This window comes from Myotis daubentonii, chromosome 9 (genome assembly GCF_963259705.1).
Source record: "Myotis daubentonii chromosome 9, mMyoDau2.1, whole genome shotgun sequence".
Classification (NCBI taxonomy): Eukaryota; Metazoa; Chordata; class Mammalia; order Chiroptera; family Vespertilionidae; genus Myotis; species Myotis daubentonii.
Window position 1 is genome coordinate 10,068,207 of NC_081848.1, and position 17,048 is coordinate 10,085,254.

At 35.2% G+C, this 17,048-nt stretch overlaps 1 protein-coding gene across 3 annotated transcripts in view; it reads left to right on the top strand.

Moving 5' to 3' along the window:
* DYNC2H1 (dynein cytoplasmic 2 heavy chain 1) overlaps positions 1–17,048 on the top strand; it is a 305,024-nt gene that overhangs the window by 85,645 nt on the left and 202,331 nt on the right. For all 3 annotated transcript variants that reach the window (XM_059707923.1, XM_059707921.1, XM_059707922.1), the window contains exons 37-45: positions 1,180–1,379; positions 2,548–2,812; positions 4,828–5,035; positions 7,588–7,717; positions 9,134–9,289; positions 10,428–10,687; positions 11,560–11,806; positions 13,399–13,550; positions 16,248–16,392. In XM_059707923.1, coding sequence (XP_059563906.1) covers positions 1,180–1,379; positions 2,548–2,812; positions 4,828–5,035; positions 7,588–7,717; positions 9,134–9,289; positions 10,428–10,687; positions 11,560–11,806; positions 13,399–13,550; positions 16,248–16,392 — 1,763 coding nt within the window. The remainder of the gene's footprint in view (positions 1–1,179; positions 1,380–2,547; positions 2,813–4,827; positions 5,036–7,587; positions 7,718–9,133; positions 9,290–10,427; positions 10,688–11,559; positions 11,807–13,398; positions 13,551–16,247; positions 16,393–17,048) is intronic.

Here is a 17,048-nt window from a genome sequence, read left to right on the forward strand (position 1 = left end):
CTGAATATAGTCAATAATATTGTAATAACTATGAATGATGTCAGATTTATTGGGTGATCACTTAGAAAGTTATATACGTCAATGTCTAATCACTTGATTGCACACCTGAAACTACTGTAATATTCTGTGTCTGAAATTGAAAAATAAAAAATTTAAAAAATTAAAACACTGAAGAAGGTAAGACAGCATAGGAAAAAGGATTACATGAAGTTACCTACTTGGACTCTACATGATTAAAGTATACATCTTAAAAAGGAAGGTACTTTAGCTATATTATTAGGTGAGCATATGCCAGGTGAAGTGATTCGATTAGTATTTTTCAGTTGTCTATTTCTGATGATTTTAAAGAAAGATTGAAACTATACTTGCAGTAAATAAAGATGACTTATTTGTGAGTTCAGTGCTTGAAATAATCTCTAGTGCAGCCAAACCTCTTTGTATATACTTAAACATAGAAACGTTAAACAATTTTTAGAAATACCAGGCTAAAAATAGTTTCTTGCCTTTTTGTATACTTCTTATCAATCAGCAGCTGATATCCTTGAAAAAATAAGAATCTTGCAATCATTTAATATTTACATTGGGTTTAAGGGTAGGTTTATGAGTCAGTTTTGAGCAAGGCTGATAAAAGATTTTTGCTTTGTTAGTTTTTAGTCATAGTACATAAAATATCTGGAGGCAATATTGTTATATTTGGAGAGATATCTGAATCTGGAATTAGTTGGTTTGGGTTTAAATTCCAGCTGTATAAAATAATACTGCTGTGCATTTTCTGGTAAGTCATTAAACCCTTGGTGATTTAATGTTCTCATGTGTAAAATTAGACTAATACTAGTAATACTTCCTTACTTTACACAGTTGTTATAAGGTTTATATCAAAATAGTAAAGTACTATGCCAATATAAATGATAATAGTTTTTAATATTAATTAAAGCCTGAGAATGCCTGGGATTTAAATTCTATGGAGAAGGGTTCATGATTCTACCTATTGATACTTATTTTTCAACAGTCAAAAGATAATAAGGTAGACTTATCAATTCACATAACATAGGTCTTTAAATGTTACTAAATTCTAGTGCATCATTTAATTACTAACAGTGTATATTAAGGCACTTAAACACTATTTTTATCATCATTAACTTCATAACTAATAATTTTAAAATGAAACTTTTTCTTTAGTTAATGAAAGTCATATTGTGGTACAAGCATTGAGGCTTAACACTATGTCAAAGTTTACATTTGCTGATTGCACTCGGTTTGATGCACTGATCAAAGATGTGTTTCCTGGAATTGACTTTAAAGAAGTAGAATATGATGAACTGAGTGCTGCATTACAGCAAGTCTTTGAGGAGGCCAATTATGAAATCATACCCAATCAGGTAACTGTCAAGAATATTTTATACTATATTGACCCTTCCTACTAGTTAATTCCTTATTACCTATCTTTTCTTTATCTTTCAACTTGTCTTTCGTCTTTCCACTTAAATCTTATTTGCTCAGGGAAGCCTTTCCTGATCTTTAGGTCCAGATTAGTTCACCTTGTTACCTGCTTTCATTACTCTTGTTATACAGGGTGTCCCTTAAAAATGTAAACATACTTTAACAGCTCAGTTTTGAAAATGAAATTTATTTGAATAAACTCTGGTTTTATAATTATCCAAAGTGTGTGTGTGTGTGTGTGTGTGCATTTTTTTGGGATACCCTATATATATTTGTTTAGGGTTTCATTTTGTATTTGATTAATACTGATTCTCCCTCATCAGCTAGTAGTCTCCATGAAAGGCAGGATTCATGTCTATTTTTGCTCACCATTTTATTCCTTGTGCCATTTACAGAGCCTTGCATATGACAGATCCATTTTATATGAATGTTATATATAAAATGCTGATGTTCACCTTCACTACTTATTTTAGTGTTGTCAATTTCTTAGCAGTTCTTTTTAGTAGGTCTTTTTATGTAGCACAAGTACATGTTTAAAATGAACACTTTGTTTCTTTCTTTTTTTTAAAATATATTTTATTGATTTTTTACAGAGAGGAAGGGAGAGAGATAGTCAGAAACATCGATGAGAGAGAAACATCGATCAGCCGCCTCCTGCACATCCCGCACAGGGGATGTGCCCGCAACCCAGGCACATGCCCCTGACTGGAATCGAACCTGGGACCTTTCTGTCTGCAGGCCGACGCTCTATCCACTGAGCCAAACCGGTTTTGGCTCTCTTTTTTTTTGAGGGACACAGGATATAAATGAATGAACAAGTGAATAAAGTAATAAATAGTATATTGATGAATGAGTGAGAGAAGAACATAATAAACATGTATTGTCAAATAACTTAGAAAACATTGTTTTTTTAAGGAAATACTGGATTTAAAGATCACATTGTATATATGTTCAAATTTATTTAGGAATTTTTTATTTATTTAAGGCTTTATCTTCCACTGAAGAAATCAAAGGCTTAATTTACATATAATAACTGTTATAGAATGAGTGCAGAGATGTGTATATTGTGTACTGTAAGTCATTTTTTACCATGCTCTTTTCTACTAGGTCAAGAAAGCTTTAGAATTGTATGAACAATTACGCCAGAGGATGGGAGTTGTTATTGTTGGCCCAAGTGGTGCTGGAAAATCAACTCTATGGCGAATGCTAAGGGCAGCACTTTTTAAAATTGGCAAAGTGGTAAAGCAATATACCATGAATCCCAAAGCTATGCCTAGACATCAGTTATTAGGCCATATTGACATGGATACAAGGGAATGGTCTGATGGTGTTTTGACAAATAGTGCTCGCCAAGTAGTTCGAGAACCTCAAGGTTGGTCTTTGTTGTGTGAATCATTGCTGTACTTAATTTTTAAAAAAATATATTTTATTGATTTTTTACAGAGAGGAAGGGAGAGAGATAGAGAGTTAGAAACATTGATGAGAGAGAAACATCGATCAGGTGCCTCCTGCACATCTCCCACTGGGGATGTGCCCGCAACCCAGGTACATGCCCTTGACTGGAATCGAACCTGGGACCCTTGAGTCCGCAGGCCGATGCTCTATCCACTGAGCCAAACTGGTTTCGGTGCTGTACTTAATTTTAGTGGATAATAGATCTTGTGTATAATGCTGTTCTTATCAAGTCTTATACATGATCACGAACTGCTTTCTTTTTTTAATCCTCACACAAAGGGGGGGGTGGGGGGGGAGGGAGGGAGGAGAGAGAGAGAGAGAGAGAGAGAGAGAGAGAGAGAGAGAGAGAGAGAAGAGAGAAACAGAGAGAGAGAGAAGAGAAAAACATTGATGTGAGAGACACATTGATTGACTGCCTCCCACGAGCAACCAGACCAGCGGCAGGGATCAGGCTTGCAACCCAGGTAAGTGCCCTTGACTGGGAATCGAATCCACAACCTTTCGATGCAAAGGCTGACGCTCTACCACTGAGCCACACCAGTAAGGGCCATGAACTGCCTTTCAATGATGTATATTGGTATTTTACTTTGGAGGGGCCCAAGACATACTATAATTTTGACCTATACTCTGTAGCAACTTTTATTATAATAGAAACTCAAAGTAATCTGGGTGAGTTGAAATTCACAACTAGATTAATTTACTGAATAAATACACACTTTTTGATTGCTGAATTGATACCATAATGCCTCATAAATAAGCAAGATGACAAATTTTTATTGAGGATTAAAATTGGTATCTTTACAGATACTTTTAACTCATCAGTTTGAATACAGTGTTTTAAATAATTTTGAAAATTTAAGTTGTAAAAGAGTAGACTTCAAGGTCTAAATTTTTTGGCTTGGTGGTTAAGAGAGTTTTTGGCCAGAATCAAGTGAAGACTTCCCTACTTTTTGTTAGTTCATAATTTAATTATAGTTGTTTTTCTAAGCCCGTGAGTGAAAAGTTTAGAAATCTAACACATTGAAAGGGATTTTCAATATAGTCTTTTCATTTTCAATGTAGTCAATAATATTACACTAACTAGAAACCAGATATTACCTATACTCTTTCTCACACTTTTTAAAAATCCTCACCAAAGGATATGTTTTTATTGATTTTGGAGAGAGAGGAAGGGAGAGAGAGAGAGAGGGAAACATCCATGTGAGGGAGAAACATCGACTGGTTGCCTCCCATGCCTGCCCTGACCGGGGATCGAACCTGTAACCTAGGTATGTGCCCAACTGACTAACCTGGCCAGGGCTTTCTCACACTTTTGTTGTTGGTACTTTTCTCTTTGACTTGTTTTAAAGGTCCAAATACAACTTGAAATCATTCTCATTTTAAGAGGAATGGATAAAAAAGATTTCTCCTGTGGAAAGACATATACATACTTGTCCACTACTTCTCCCCTTTAAAGTCACCTTTTTATATATCAAAAACTTAGACAGTAACCAATTTTTAAAATTTCTCTAAAGAGTGGGTTCTCAATATTTTCTAAAAGAGATATTACATAGCAAGCATTCATACATTCTTATGACATGGTGGAAGACATACTTAAGGAAATAGAAATAATTCTTGCACACCATGTTTTCTTTCAGAGAGATTTCATTTCCGTATGTTCATAGATAATAGAATATTATCACATGCTATATAAGGTGATTGGCCAGCTGAGCCAGGATAATCCATGGGGTCTCCAGCACATTTGTAGTGCACACTTACGTAAAAAATTTCAACTTGTTTGATGTTTTGTTCTTTATATTTAGCTTCAGTAATATAAAGTAATACTTTATGAAAATCACTTCTAAAGAATAAGAGAATTATTTATTCCTTATTTTTAATTATTATCATTGCATATATTTTTATCCTATCTTTACTTTTATGGTTTGAAAATAGATGTCAACTCGTGGATAATCTGTGATGGTGATATTGATCCTGAATGGATAGAATCTCTGAATTCGGTTCTGGATGACAATCGACTGCTCACTATGCCCAGTGGGGAAAGGATTCAGTTTGGCCCAAATGTTAACTTTGTATTTGAAACTCATGATTTAAGTTGTGCCTCGCCAGCCACAATATCTAGAATGGGAATGATCTTTCTTAGGTAAACCATAAAAGCAACTGCATATATTATATTAGAATACTCTTTATTACTGTGGTTTCATAGCTAAGTGAATTATGTATTTTATAAATATGTATAATTTTTTTCTTTTTTAAATTTTTTTGTTTGCTAAGTTTTAATTTATTCAGAGAGTTACTATTTTACTGCAGTTGAATTATTTCAGCCATGTTGTCCTATCACAATTACTAAATAATTATTTTTGTTTGCTTAGTGAAACAAAGTATTTAATTTGTTTTCTTGTTTTTTCTGTTACTGTTATTTAAACTTTAAAAAAAATCCTCACTGGAGGATATGGTCACTGATTCTAGAGAGTGGGGAAAGAAGGAGAGAAGGAGAGAGAGAAACATTGATGTGAGAGAGGAACCTTGATTGGTTGCCTTCTGTACGTATGTACCCACTGGGATTCGAACCCACAACCTTTTGGTGTACAGGATGATGCTCCAACCAACTGATCAGGGCAGGGCAGAGGCTAACATTATAAAGCTTAGTGTTAATATTTTAATAATAGAATCTCAGATTTATAGAATTTTAGGATTAATCTAGGTTCAAATGATCTTATGGTCCAACCTTTAATTTTACAAATTGTAAATCTCTTTTCTTAATACTTTTTCTTCTTCGTCAGTATCTGGAATAGGCTTAAAGAGCAAAAATTAATAGTAAACTAATTTTAGATATGTACATGTCAGAACATGGACATTTGAGCCAGTTTTAGTTCCTGAAATGAGTAATTAGAAAGTTCTCTTTTACTTTTTGAATTTTTTTAGAATTTGATGTTTATCAGTCTATATAAAGTGCTCTACTGTTTTAGGGCCATTTAAAGTGATTTTATGTGTTGTATGACACATGATATTGTTATTACTTTGGTTTAAATTTATTGTTTCCAAAATTATTTCATTGCTTATTTCTTTGAAACATTTATATTAAACTTGTCATAAACTCTAATTAACATTTTGAAATTTTATTAAAAATATAACATTGGGTTTATGCTTTAGTAGCTATAGTTCACACAATTTATCTTGTTTATTTCATGTATTCTTAAAATCTTATGAAGAAATATAGGATAAAATGAAAAATTATAATTAAATTTTAAAATATGTATTGAATGTATGTTATGTATTTGCCACAAAGTTAGTCATTTTAGGAGAGACAAAGCAAGAAAGGATTAAAACTAACACTTATAGAGAGCTTCTTTTTATGGAACATGTGTTCAAGTAGAGGAAATAAATAAAACAATTATAATACAGGATAGAATATAAGTAAAATAAATGGTGAGTAGAATGCCATGGATATTGCTGTAGAAATTTGAAAACTGTTGGTAAGCCAGATATCGTTTGTGAGAGGCATAATAAATATATGTGACTTCATGTAAAATATGAATACTTATTAACATGTTTGATTAGCTTGTACCTAAGTTTCACTTATTCCTTCAGCAGATATTTATTGAACATTGCTATATAGAATAAACCAAGAGGACTTTTAATAGTGAAAGAGACTACAACTGAAACTAATACAAAATAATTTAAACTACAATTGAAAAATAAAATTAAAAAATAGTGAAAGAGAATGCTATTACTTATCCTGGGGCAATGAGTATAAACTCGGATTGCCTTGGACAAACCTGGAAGGCAGTTGCCTGAGGCATTAGGGAGATGCCATTAATGACAATGTCTTTATTTTGAAGGAGCTTGGAGTCTTTTGTTTGTAGATTTTGAGATGATCTAATATAGTTGAAATATTTACCTTTGATCTTTCCATTTTTCTTTTCCTTATTAGACTGGATAGAAATATGACAGGAGAAATTCAAGGGCTCAGTATTTAATATTGTTGCTATGAAACAGTGTTGCAAGATAGGAAAAATAATGCACTTGTGGGCTCCTGTCAATTCTAACCTTATTAATCTCTGAGTTGTTTTTAGTATAATTATTTTATAATTATGTAATACATTATTTTGAATAATATGTCATTATGATATTTAATATCAGTCATGGGTGTTAGTCATATAATTAAGTGCCTTGCTACAAGAATTATACTGTAGAAAGAGTTTTTAATAATGCCATGGGAATTTAGGTAGTTGACAATTTTGGGATAGAGAAAAAGAGCAAGTATTTTTGAAGATCTGTGTTAAGATGCTGAGATAGATTTCCATGAACTTTAATGTGCATTTGAGCCACTTGTTAAAGTGAATATTTTGCTTTAGTGGGTCTGGGATGGGATTTGGGATTCTGTGTTTCCAACAAGCAGACCACAGTTTGAGTAGGATGGGTTTAGTCTACTTTTTTTGCTATGTTGCAAATAATGTAATTCTTTAATTTATATTTATAGTAATACAGATGAAATTTATTTGCTTTATTTATGAAAATGATACCTTCATGTGTGGGAATATAGAGAAGTAACTAATATGTACATGAAATCAACTCTTGTACAGTAGCAGATACATACGGAGTGGTTAGTTTATTGGACCAGAAATTTATTTTGAAAATAAACTGACAATTTCTTCTTAAATAATTCCTTACATGTTTGTTCACCTGTTTTAGTGATGAAGAGACAGATATTAATTCGCTGATAAAATCTTGGTTGAGGAATCAGCCTCCTAAACATAGGAATAATCTTGAAAACTGGATTGGAGATTATTTTGAAAAAGCTTTACAGTGGGTTCTAAAACAGGTAAGTTAACTATAATATTTCACAATTAATCATGGAGGTGAGAAGTATGATTAAGAGTGTGGTTTACCTTTTAGTAGAGCTCTTTCATATAATTAAGTTGCCTTTTAGTAGAGCTCTGTCAGACTATGGGGGTGGAGTAACAGGCAGGTGTCTTTATTGCTGTCCTATATCTCTTGGCATAATGCTTTATTATGTTAGTCTTAAAACACTTTAATTCTCCCATCCTCAATATCTTGCACTGCTTACCTGAAAATCTTGAATACAGTGTATTGGGATATCTCTCTAATTTTATTTTATTTTTTTTTATTTTTATTTTTTAAGTTTTTATTGATTTCAGAGAGGAAGGGAGAGGGAGAGAGAGAGAAAAAAACCTCAATGATAGAGAATCACTGATGGGCTGCCTCCTGCATGTCCCCTACTGGGAATTGAGCCTGCAACTTGGACATGTGCCCTGACCAGGAATCGAATCATGACCTCCTGGTCCATAGGTCATTGCTCAACCATTGAGCCCTTGCCTGCCTCTCTACCTTAAACCACTTTTCCTTTGCTTACTCAGACTTCTTTTAATTCCTTAACTTTATCAGTGGTTTACCTTGGCATATGTTGCATGGCCAGATCTCCCTTTTCAGATGTTAGTATCAATGTCACTCACCTTTTTCAAAGAGGCCTTGAACCCTCAATCTGACTTACCCTTTCTCAAAACATTGGTCTGCCTACTCTATAGCTCTTACCACAACTTGTTAACCATTTCCTCTACTAGACTTGAGTTCTATGATAAAAGTACTCTGTTTAGATCACTCTTAAAAAAATACCTAGCACTGCATACAGTTTTTGTGCATAGTTGGTTCTTAGTAAATACTTTTAGATTAATGAGAACCCTTTCTTGTCCTAACTCCCTGGCAGTTACACAGGGGCCCTAAAGGACCACAGATCAAAATTACCTATATGACTTCAGTCCAAAAGTTTCATTTTAAAATTCTGCTAGGGAGAAAGTTCCAAATGCTTTTTCATTTAAGCCTGCTTTTTACTAACTTTCTTGTCCAGTACCATCAATATAGCCCTTGACTACAGCTTCTTATTTAATAGTAAGAGGAAATAAGAAGCTATTCTTTTTAAACTAATGCTCATTAATTTACCTTTCCTTTATATTTTGTTTAGGAAGTAAACAAACTGTGTATCTATTTGAGGATTCTAATAGTTACAGCTAGAAATATATAGTTGTGTTTTTTATGATTATTTTTTATTTTCAAAGTTTGTATTTTATACATAAATTGAATGAAATCTAAACTTTCTACAAGTTGAAAAGAGGGATACATTTAAAGATGATCCTTAGAAAAGATATGTGAATGCCAATCTGTATGTTCTGAGTTGACTAATTAATTGCCTTTTGTCTGTACCATGGATTTTAAATAACAGAATGACTATGTGGTAGAAACAAGTTTGGTTGGGACTGTGATGAATGGTTTGTCACATCTACATGGATGCAGAGATCATGATCAATTTATTATAAATCTCATAAGGGGACTTGGTGGAAATCTGAATATGAAATCACGCCTGGAATTCACCAGAGAGGTAATACAATTTAAAGCCTATATTCAGTGCATATTAAAAAAATTTTTTCATTGACTCTTAATTGCCAAAATTACCTATAACTATAAGGTACAGAACTTTTAATTTTGAAATTATGCATTCACTAGAATAATAATGCACTTAAATACATGTACATACTTACGCATGTATACTTATATTTCTGTTTTGAACTAGTTTGTATTTTATATTATTAAAATTGTATATAATTACATTATAATAGAATAAAATTTGCAACAAATATTTTTTGTTAGACATTTTGAACCTACTTTGCTATGTGAATAAATATAATTATTTCTTTTTAATCTTAGAATAATAAATTTTTAAAATCATTTGTTTAACCAGAACAGTTTTAGCATTAGGATTGCTAAGATGTATTAAACATTATAAATATTTGTTTAAATAAATGTAAAGATATAGTTTACCTAAGCTGTTTATAAAACTGAATTCTACATGTTAAGGGATTTCTTTCTATTGGCTTTAGTTGAAATAATTGAACATAAGTTCCTTTGAGTTGACTCCAACATTATATTTCTTAATTTTTATCATTTGGTTTCTTTTTCGATATCATTTATTACTTTCTCTATTGTTTCCCTTTCCATGGTCATTCTGTTGCCAACTATTTCTCATTGTTACTACTCAATGCCACAAGATATATTGCATTTAGGCAGATATTCTCTTGCCAAAGCTCATAATAAAGATGTTGAAAAGTACCAGTAGGAGCTAACTCTGCTTTATATCTTGGAAAATAACAGTTTTTAAAGTGAGAAAGAGGAATAACAGGTAGAGAGCAATGAACAATGGTGGTAACATTGTGATTGAACATGGTGGAAATGAAGGGTCTAGGTTAGGATTACTACATTATGTAATTTATAATTTAGTGTTCATAAGAAATCAATTAAAAAATGAATATTTTTATACCTTGGTGTATATGTAAAGTACTGACATTTATTTGCTTAAACGATCGTTGAGGGAATATTTGAGATAAAATGTTACTTAATGATAAAAGATATTTAGTAGATTTATAGTATGTGAACTTGTTTGAACTAAGATGTTTCTCTTTGGGACATTTACTTTTAAGAATTAAAATTTCACATACTCTGTCACAACTTTTCCTCTTAAGGTTTTTAATTGGGCACGAGAATCTCCTCCAGATGCTCACAAACCAATGGACACCTACTATGACCCGAGTCAAGGTCGATTAGCATCATATGTGTCGAAGAAGCCGGAAAATTTGACTGCTGATGATTTCAGCAATGTCCAAACACTTCCAGTCATCCAGACTCCTGACATGCAGCGAGGTCTAGACTATTTCAAACCCTGGTTAAGTTCTGACACTAAACAGCCATTTATTCTTGTAGGACCAGAAGGATGTGGCAAAGGGTAAGAGCAAAAAATGTTGATGGAGGTGTACATTGTGAATTGTGCTTCTCTCCTCTTTTAAAATGATTTAATAGCTTTTCTTTCTTTCTTTCTTTCTTTCTTTCTTTCTTTCTTTCTTATTTATTTATTTATTTATTTATTTATTTATGTTAAACTAGCACTTCTATTTTCATGAAGGACTCTTTCATTGCCACTACTTGTAAAAATAATATGACTATGGAGAATAATATGTTTTTTTTTTCTGCCAGGTTATGTATTTTCTAATGGAAATAGAATAATCTAGAAGATACTTATAAAAGAATCTGTTCATAAAATCACAACAAAAAATGAATATACCTTAGATGTACTCACAAATTAGCATTTGCTTTATTTTATAAAAAGTGAATTTTGACATTAGATCTCTATTTGAAAATAGCTTTTTATTCAGTGGAATCCAGCCCATTTTTAGTGTTTGTGAGTATAGTTTCTGGAGATAAATGAGACAAAGATTATTAGTTTCACATTTCTAGTAGTAATTAAAAAATTCTATCAACTCATAGTAATTTTTCCCAACTTGGAGATCTTAATATCTTAAAATATCCTCTTTAACTGTGGAGAAACAGTTGGTATCTTTAATATATACTTTATGAAATGAACTTATTTCTAAAAACTTTGTTGTTGTTGAAAGAGTCCCAGGATTGCCTTAAAATATGAATATATTTTTTCCAGTCTAAAAATTAGAAAGTTACCATATCCATTTTACCATTTCTCCTTAAACATCATCATACATATTTTAGAAAATGAAATGTTTATAAAAGAGAACTTTTATATTGAATATAAAGAGTATCTTATTGGTTGTATTTTCAAAGTCAAATGTCATACACCTTCCATAGGATGCTGCTGAGGTATGCCTTTTCCCAACTCCGGTCCACTCAGATTGCTACGGTTCACTGCAGTGCACAAACTACGTCTCGACATCTCCTGCAGAAACTGAGCCAGACATGCATGGTCATCAGTACTAATACTGGTCGAGTATACAGACCCAAAGACTGTGAAAGACTTGTTTTGTACTTAAAAGATATCAACCTACCCAAACTTGACAAATGGGGCACCAGTACTTTGGTAGCTTTTCTGCAACAGGTGAGCCTTATCACTTGAAGTGTTTTGATATAATTGTAAACCAGCTTAGTTTCATTAATTTTTTTAACTTTATTTTTATTGTTGACACTATTACAGATATCCCCATTTTCCCCACCTTTGCCCACGTCCATCCAGCCTCTGCTCTTCCGTCACTCTAGAAAAATTTCTGCTTTCTTCCTTAGAGTCAGTTTTATCTAGCATGTGTCATGGGAAATTAAACTCTTGAGGCATCTCAGTTTTGTTCCAGGTCTACTTTCTTTGATCTTCCTCCATGTAGAAGTTAGTATTACATCAAGTTGATATATAACAAGAAGAGTAAAAGCAGCCTTTACTCCATACCAGCAGTTCTCAACCTGTGGGTCGCGACCCCTTTGGGGGTCGAACGACCCTTTCACAGGGGTAGCCTAAGACCATCAGAAAACACATATATAATTACATATTGTTTTTGTGATTAATCACTATGCTTTAATTACGTTCAATTTGTAACAATGAAAATACATCCTGCATATCAGATATTTACATTACGATTCATAACAGTAGCAAAATTACAGTTATGAAGTAGCAACGAAAATAATTTTATGGTTGGGGGTCACCACAACATGAGGAACTATATTAAAAGGTCGCGGCATTAGGAAGGTTGAGAACCACTGCTCTATACCTATTACATATCCTTCATTCCTAGAAGGAGGAAAGCAGAAGCTGAGGATGGTGCTGGAGTTGGGGAAGTTTTCAGTTTTTTAGGTTTGCATTCTGAGAGCAGTTAGACTTCCTCAGGCATGCCCCTTCTGGCTGCTTTAGTTCATTAGTCTCCCTCTCTACCTGTGTAGGTATTGGAGACCATACATTCTCAGTCAGTGTGGAAGATTTTATTTCTTTATCTGATTTACATCACATTAGAAACCCTAAATTCTAAATTAGAACTTATATGCTTATATGTCTGCAACTCTACATTTACTACATTACTACAAAAAGAATAAAATACTTATAAAACAAACCCAAAATTTTTTTTTCTTATGCTTTTTTCTGATTTCTTTCACTTTTTAAAAAATAATTGCTGGTGGATTTATACTATCATCTGGATTTTACTGTTTATTAGAGAGAAAGCATTTGAAAAGATAGTAATTCAGCTAACATTCATTGAACACAGTCTTTTTTTCTTTTTCTTTAAAGTTTTATTTTATTGTTTAAAGTATTACATATAGTATTGCGTATGTCTCCTTTTCCCCCCATTGACCTCCCCCCGACCAACCCTCTTCTACCTCCCTGCCCCCCTGGCACATGCCCTCACCCCCCTAGTTTCTGTGTTCATTGGTTATGCTTATATGTATGCATAAAGTCCATTGGTTGATCTCTTACCCTCACCCTCCAGCCCTCCTCTTGCCTTCCCACTGAGGTTTGACAGTCTGAACACAGTCTTGAACAGTGTTATCTTTCAATGATATAAGAATTTAAAGTATATTTCAATTTTTAATTCTTGAGATAGGTAGAAGATGATGATTACATTTGGAAATAATTGAATTTTATGCAAAAATATATCATGATTAGAAAATCTTAAGCATTAAACTTTTATTTTTAAATTTGCTTTAAAATAGGTATTGACATATCAAGGATTTTATGATGAAAATTTGGAATGGGTTGGTTTAGAAAATATTCAAATTGTGGCATCTATGTCAGCTGGAGGAAGACTGGGAAGACATAAGCTTACTACCAGATTTACTTCTATTGTTCGTCTTTGTGCTATAGAGTATGTATCTAAGGGTTTTAAATTTATTTTTTACTTGGGGAGACATATTTGCATTTTATTAAAGGTATCATTAGTGATATTTCTTCAAAATGTAGCATATACAAATAGTCTAAACTTAAGCTCCTGCCCTTCTCAAGCTATATGCAATAATTTAGGATAAAGGCTTTTTTAATCAACACTTCTTATATATTAGAAATAAAATAGAACTGTTTTGTATTTTCTTTGTTCTAAAATAGCAATATCAGGAATCAAAATGGTACATTTTAGATTTAAATGTTTTATGATTTTATAAAACAAAAACACTATTAAATTTTATAAAGATAACGAAATAGATTATTTATTTACTTAAAATACTAGAGGCCCGGTGCATGCATTTGTGCATGGGTGGGGTCCCTCGGCCTGGCTGGTGACTGGGGCCAACCGGGGCCCTCTTGACAGGGGGAGGGACCGTGGGAGGTTGGCTGTGGGAGCGCACTGATCACAAGGAGGCAGCTCCTGCGTTGAGTGTCTGCTCCCTGGTGGTCAGTGCATGTCATAGCGATCTGTTGACTGGTTGGCCGTTGCTTAGGCTTTTATTTATATATACTAGAGGCCCGGTGCACAAAAATTTGTGTACTCGGGGGGGAGGGGGGGTCCCTTAGCCCGGCCTGTGCCCTCTCGCAGTCTGGGACCCCTCAGGAGATAACAACCTACTGGCTTAGGTCTGCTCCCAGGTGGCAGAGGGCAGGCCTAATCCCTAGGTGCAGCCCCTGGTTGGGCTCAGAGCAGGGCCGATTGGGGAGTTGGGGCGCTGCCCCCTGTCATGCACAGAGCAGGGCGGATTGGGAGGTTGTGATGCCACCCTCAGTCATGCTCAGGGTAGGGCCGATTGGGGGGTTGGGCACCGCCCCCTGTCACACTCAAGGCAGGGTCGATGGGGAGGTTGCGGCGCCACCCCCTGTCACGCACAGAGTAGGGCCGATCAGGGGGTTGGGGCTCCCCGCTGTCACGCACAGAGCAGGGTCAATCATGGGGTTGGGGAGCTCCCCCCTGTCACGCACAGAGCAGGGTCGATCAGGGGGTTGGGGAGCTCCCACCTGTCACTCACAGAGTAGGGCCTATAGGAGAGTTGGGGCACTGCCCCTGTCACACACAGAGCAGGGCCGATCAGGGGGTTGGGGCGCCGCCCTCTATCACCGACTGTCCTGATTGCCCCTAACCACCTCTGCCTCAGCCACGGCCGCTGTGGCTTTGTCCGGGAGGACATCTGGAAGATGCCTGGTCTAATTTGCATATTACCCTTTTATTAGTATAGAAGATAGACTAGAGGCCTAGTGGTAGGGTCCCTAGCAGCTGCTGGCTGCCGTCTGGATACTTCCTCTCTTCCCCTGACTGCCTGCTGCCACCGCCACCGCCACTGGTTGGGGCCTCCCTCCCTCCCCCTGGCCACCTGCCGCTGCCGCCACCAGCTGGGGCCTCCTGCTGCCACCAGATGGGGCCTCCCTCCCTTCCCCCTGCTGGCCCAGCCCCCTGGTCGAACTCCTGTAGGAACTCCCGGTCAAGGGGATAATTTGCATACTACACTTTTATTATATAGAATATTTAATTTCATTTCAGAGAGGAAGAGTCAGGGAGAGAGAGATAGACACATCAATGATGAGAGAGAACTCATTGATTGGCTGTCTCCTGCACGCTCTCTATTGGGAATTGAGCCTGCAACCTGGGCATGTGCCCTTGACCAGAATCGAGCCCAAGGACCCTTCATTCGGCAGCCTGATGCACTCTCTATTGAGAAAAAATAAGCTAATGGCATAAACAGATAATTTAAATCTGAAGAAAGTAAAGTTAGGTTATGTTTGTGACTGACGGCATTACTCTAATAGTACATCTACCCATCTCCCTGGTCCATAACTGTTACAGGAATTTGCAATTTTATGCTTATGGCACTACATTCTCTGATATATTTTGCCTTATAAAATCTAGGTTTTATGTTTTCATGCTAATTGTAACATATATTAACATTCTTCTTTCAAAAATGGTACAGCCACCGATTAAGCTGTATTGAGATAGATTTTAGCTTGGCTCAGTGGATAGAGCGTCATCCTGTGAACTGAAGGGTCCCAGGTTTGATTCCAGCCAAGGGCATATGCCTGGGTTGTCGGCTTAATCCCCAGTAAGGGGTGTGCCGGAGGCAGCCGATCAATGATTCTCTCTCATCATTGATGTTTCTAGCTCTGTCTCCTTATCCCTTCCTCTCTGAAATCAATAAAGAAATATATTTTAAAAAATGAGATTTTAGTTTGGGGGAGTTTGGTTTTATTTGTTGTATTAGTTCTACTTTTAGTTCTGAGGTGGATTACTGCTCTACGTACAGGCTCTTCATAACTCAAAGTGCCTTATCTTAGGGAAAATTTTCCTTTTATCCTTTTCTAAAGATCAGTGATTTTCAATCAGTTATATTTGTTAAGTAATTTTGTTGGAATCCTCAATTAGGACCCTCAGTATTTTACAACAGATAATTAGGGATCTAATTTGGTTGAAGTGAGAATAGGGACTTTGAGCTTGGCCTTAGCCCCTGAGTAAATTTCGGAGGCAACTAGATCTCAAAGCAGCACAGTTTGAAAACCACTGCTATAACCTAACATTAAAATAATAATTTAGATTAATGATTTATTTCAGCTTCTTTTAAAAAATATTTATTTTAACTTTCTTTTTCAGTTACCCAGAAAGAGAGCAATTACAGACAATTTATGGGGCATATTTGGAACCAGTTTTACATAAAAATTTGAAGAATCATTCTATTTGGGGTTCTTCATCAAAAATTTCTCTCTTAGCAGGATCTATGGTACAAGTGTATGAGCAGGTATATCTTTATTTATAGTACATCGTGTTTTTCATGTCTGTTTGTATCACTTCAAAGGACGATCTTTAATCTTGTGCTATGTTGATGTTCAGACTTTCTCTTCTTGTTGTTTGTTAGACCTTTTAACTAGAGGGTCAGCTCTGTGAGGGCAGATGCTCTTTGTGCTTTATTCACTATTGTATTCCCTGGCATTTTCAAGTAGACACCCAGTAAATATTGACTGGATGAATTAGTGGATGGATGGTTATTCTTCTATCAGCTCAAATTGAGAATGGAGTTCACCTTTTTCCAAAACTAGATCTTTCTCTTGAGTTCTGTTAGTTGCTATCTCCCAGCTTCAAACCCAAGGGTAGTGTTTGATGTTTTTTTGTTTTGTTTTGTTTTTTGTTTTCCTTGTTACCTGTGATGAAATGTCTACAGTATCCTTCTTTGATGCAGTGGGATGATGCTTAAAAACAGGCATTAAGAATGGCAGAAGACGCCCTAACCGGTTTGGCTCAGTGGCTAGAGCGTCGGCCTGTGGACTGAAAGGTCCCAGGTTCGATTCCGGTCAAGGGCACGTACCTTGGTTGCGGGCACATCTCCAGTAGGAGGTGTGCAGGAGGAAGCTGATCGATGTTTCTCTCTCATTGATGTTTCTAACTCTCTATCCCTCT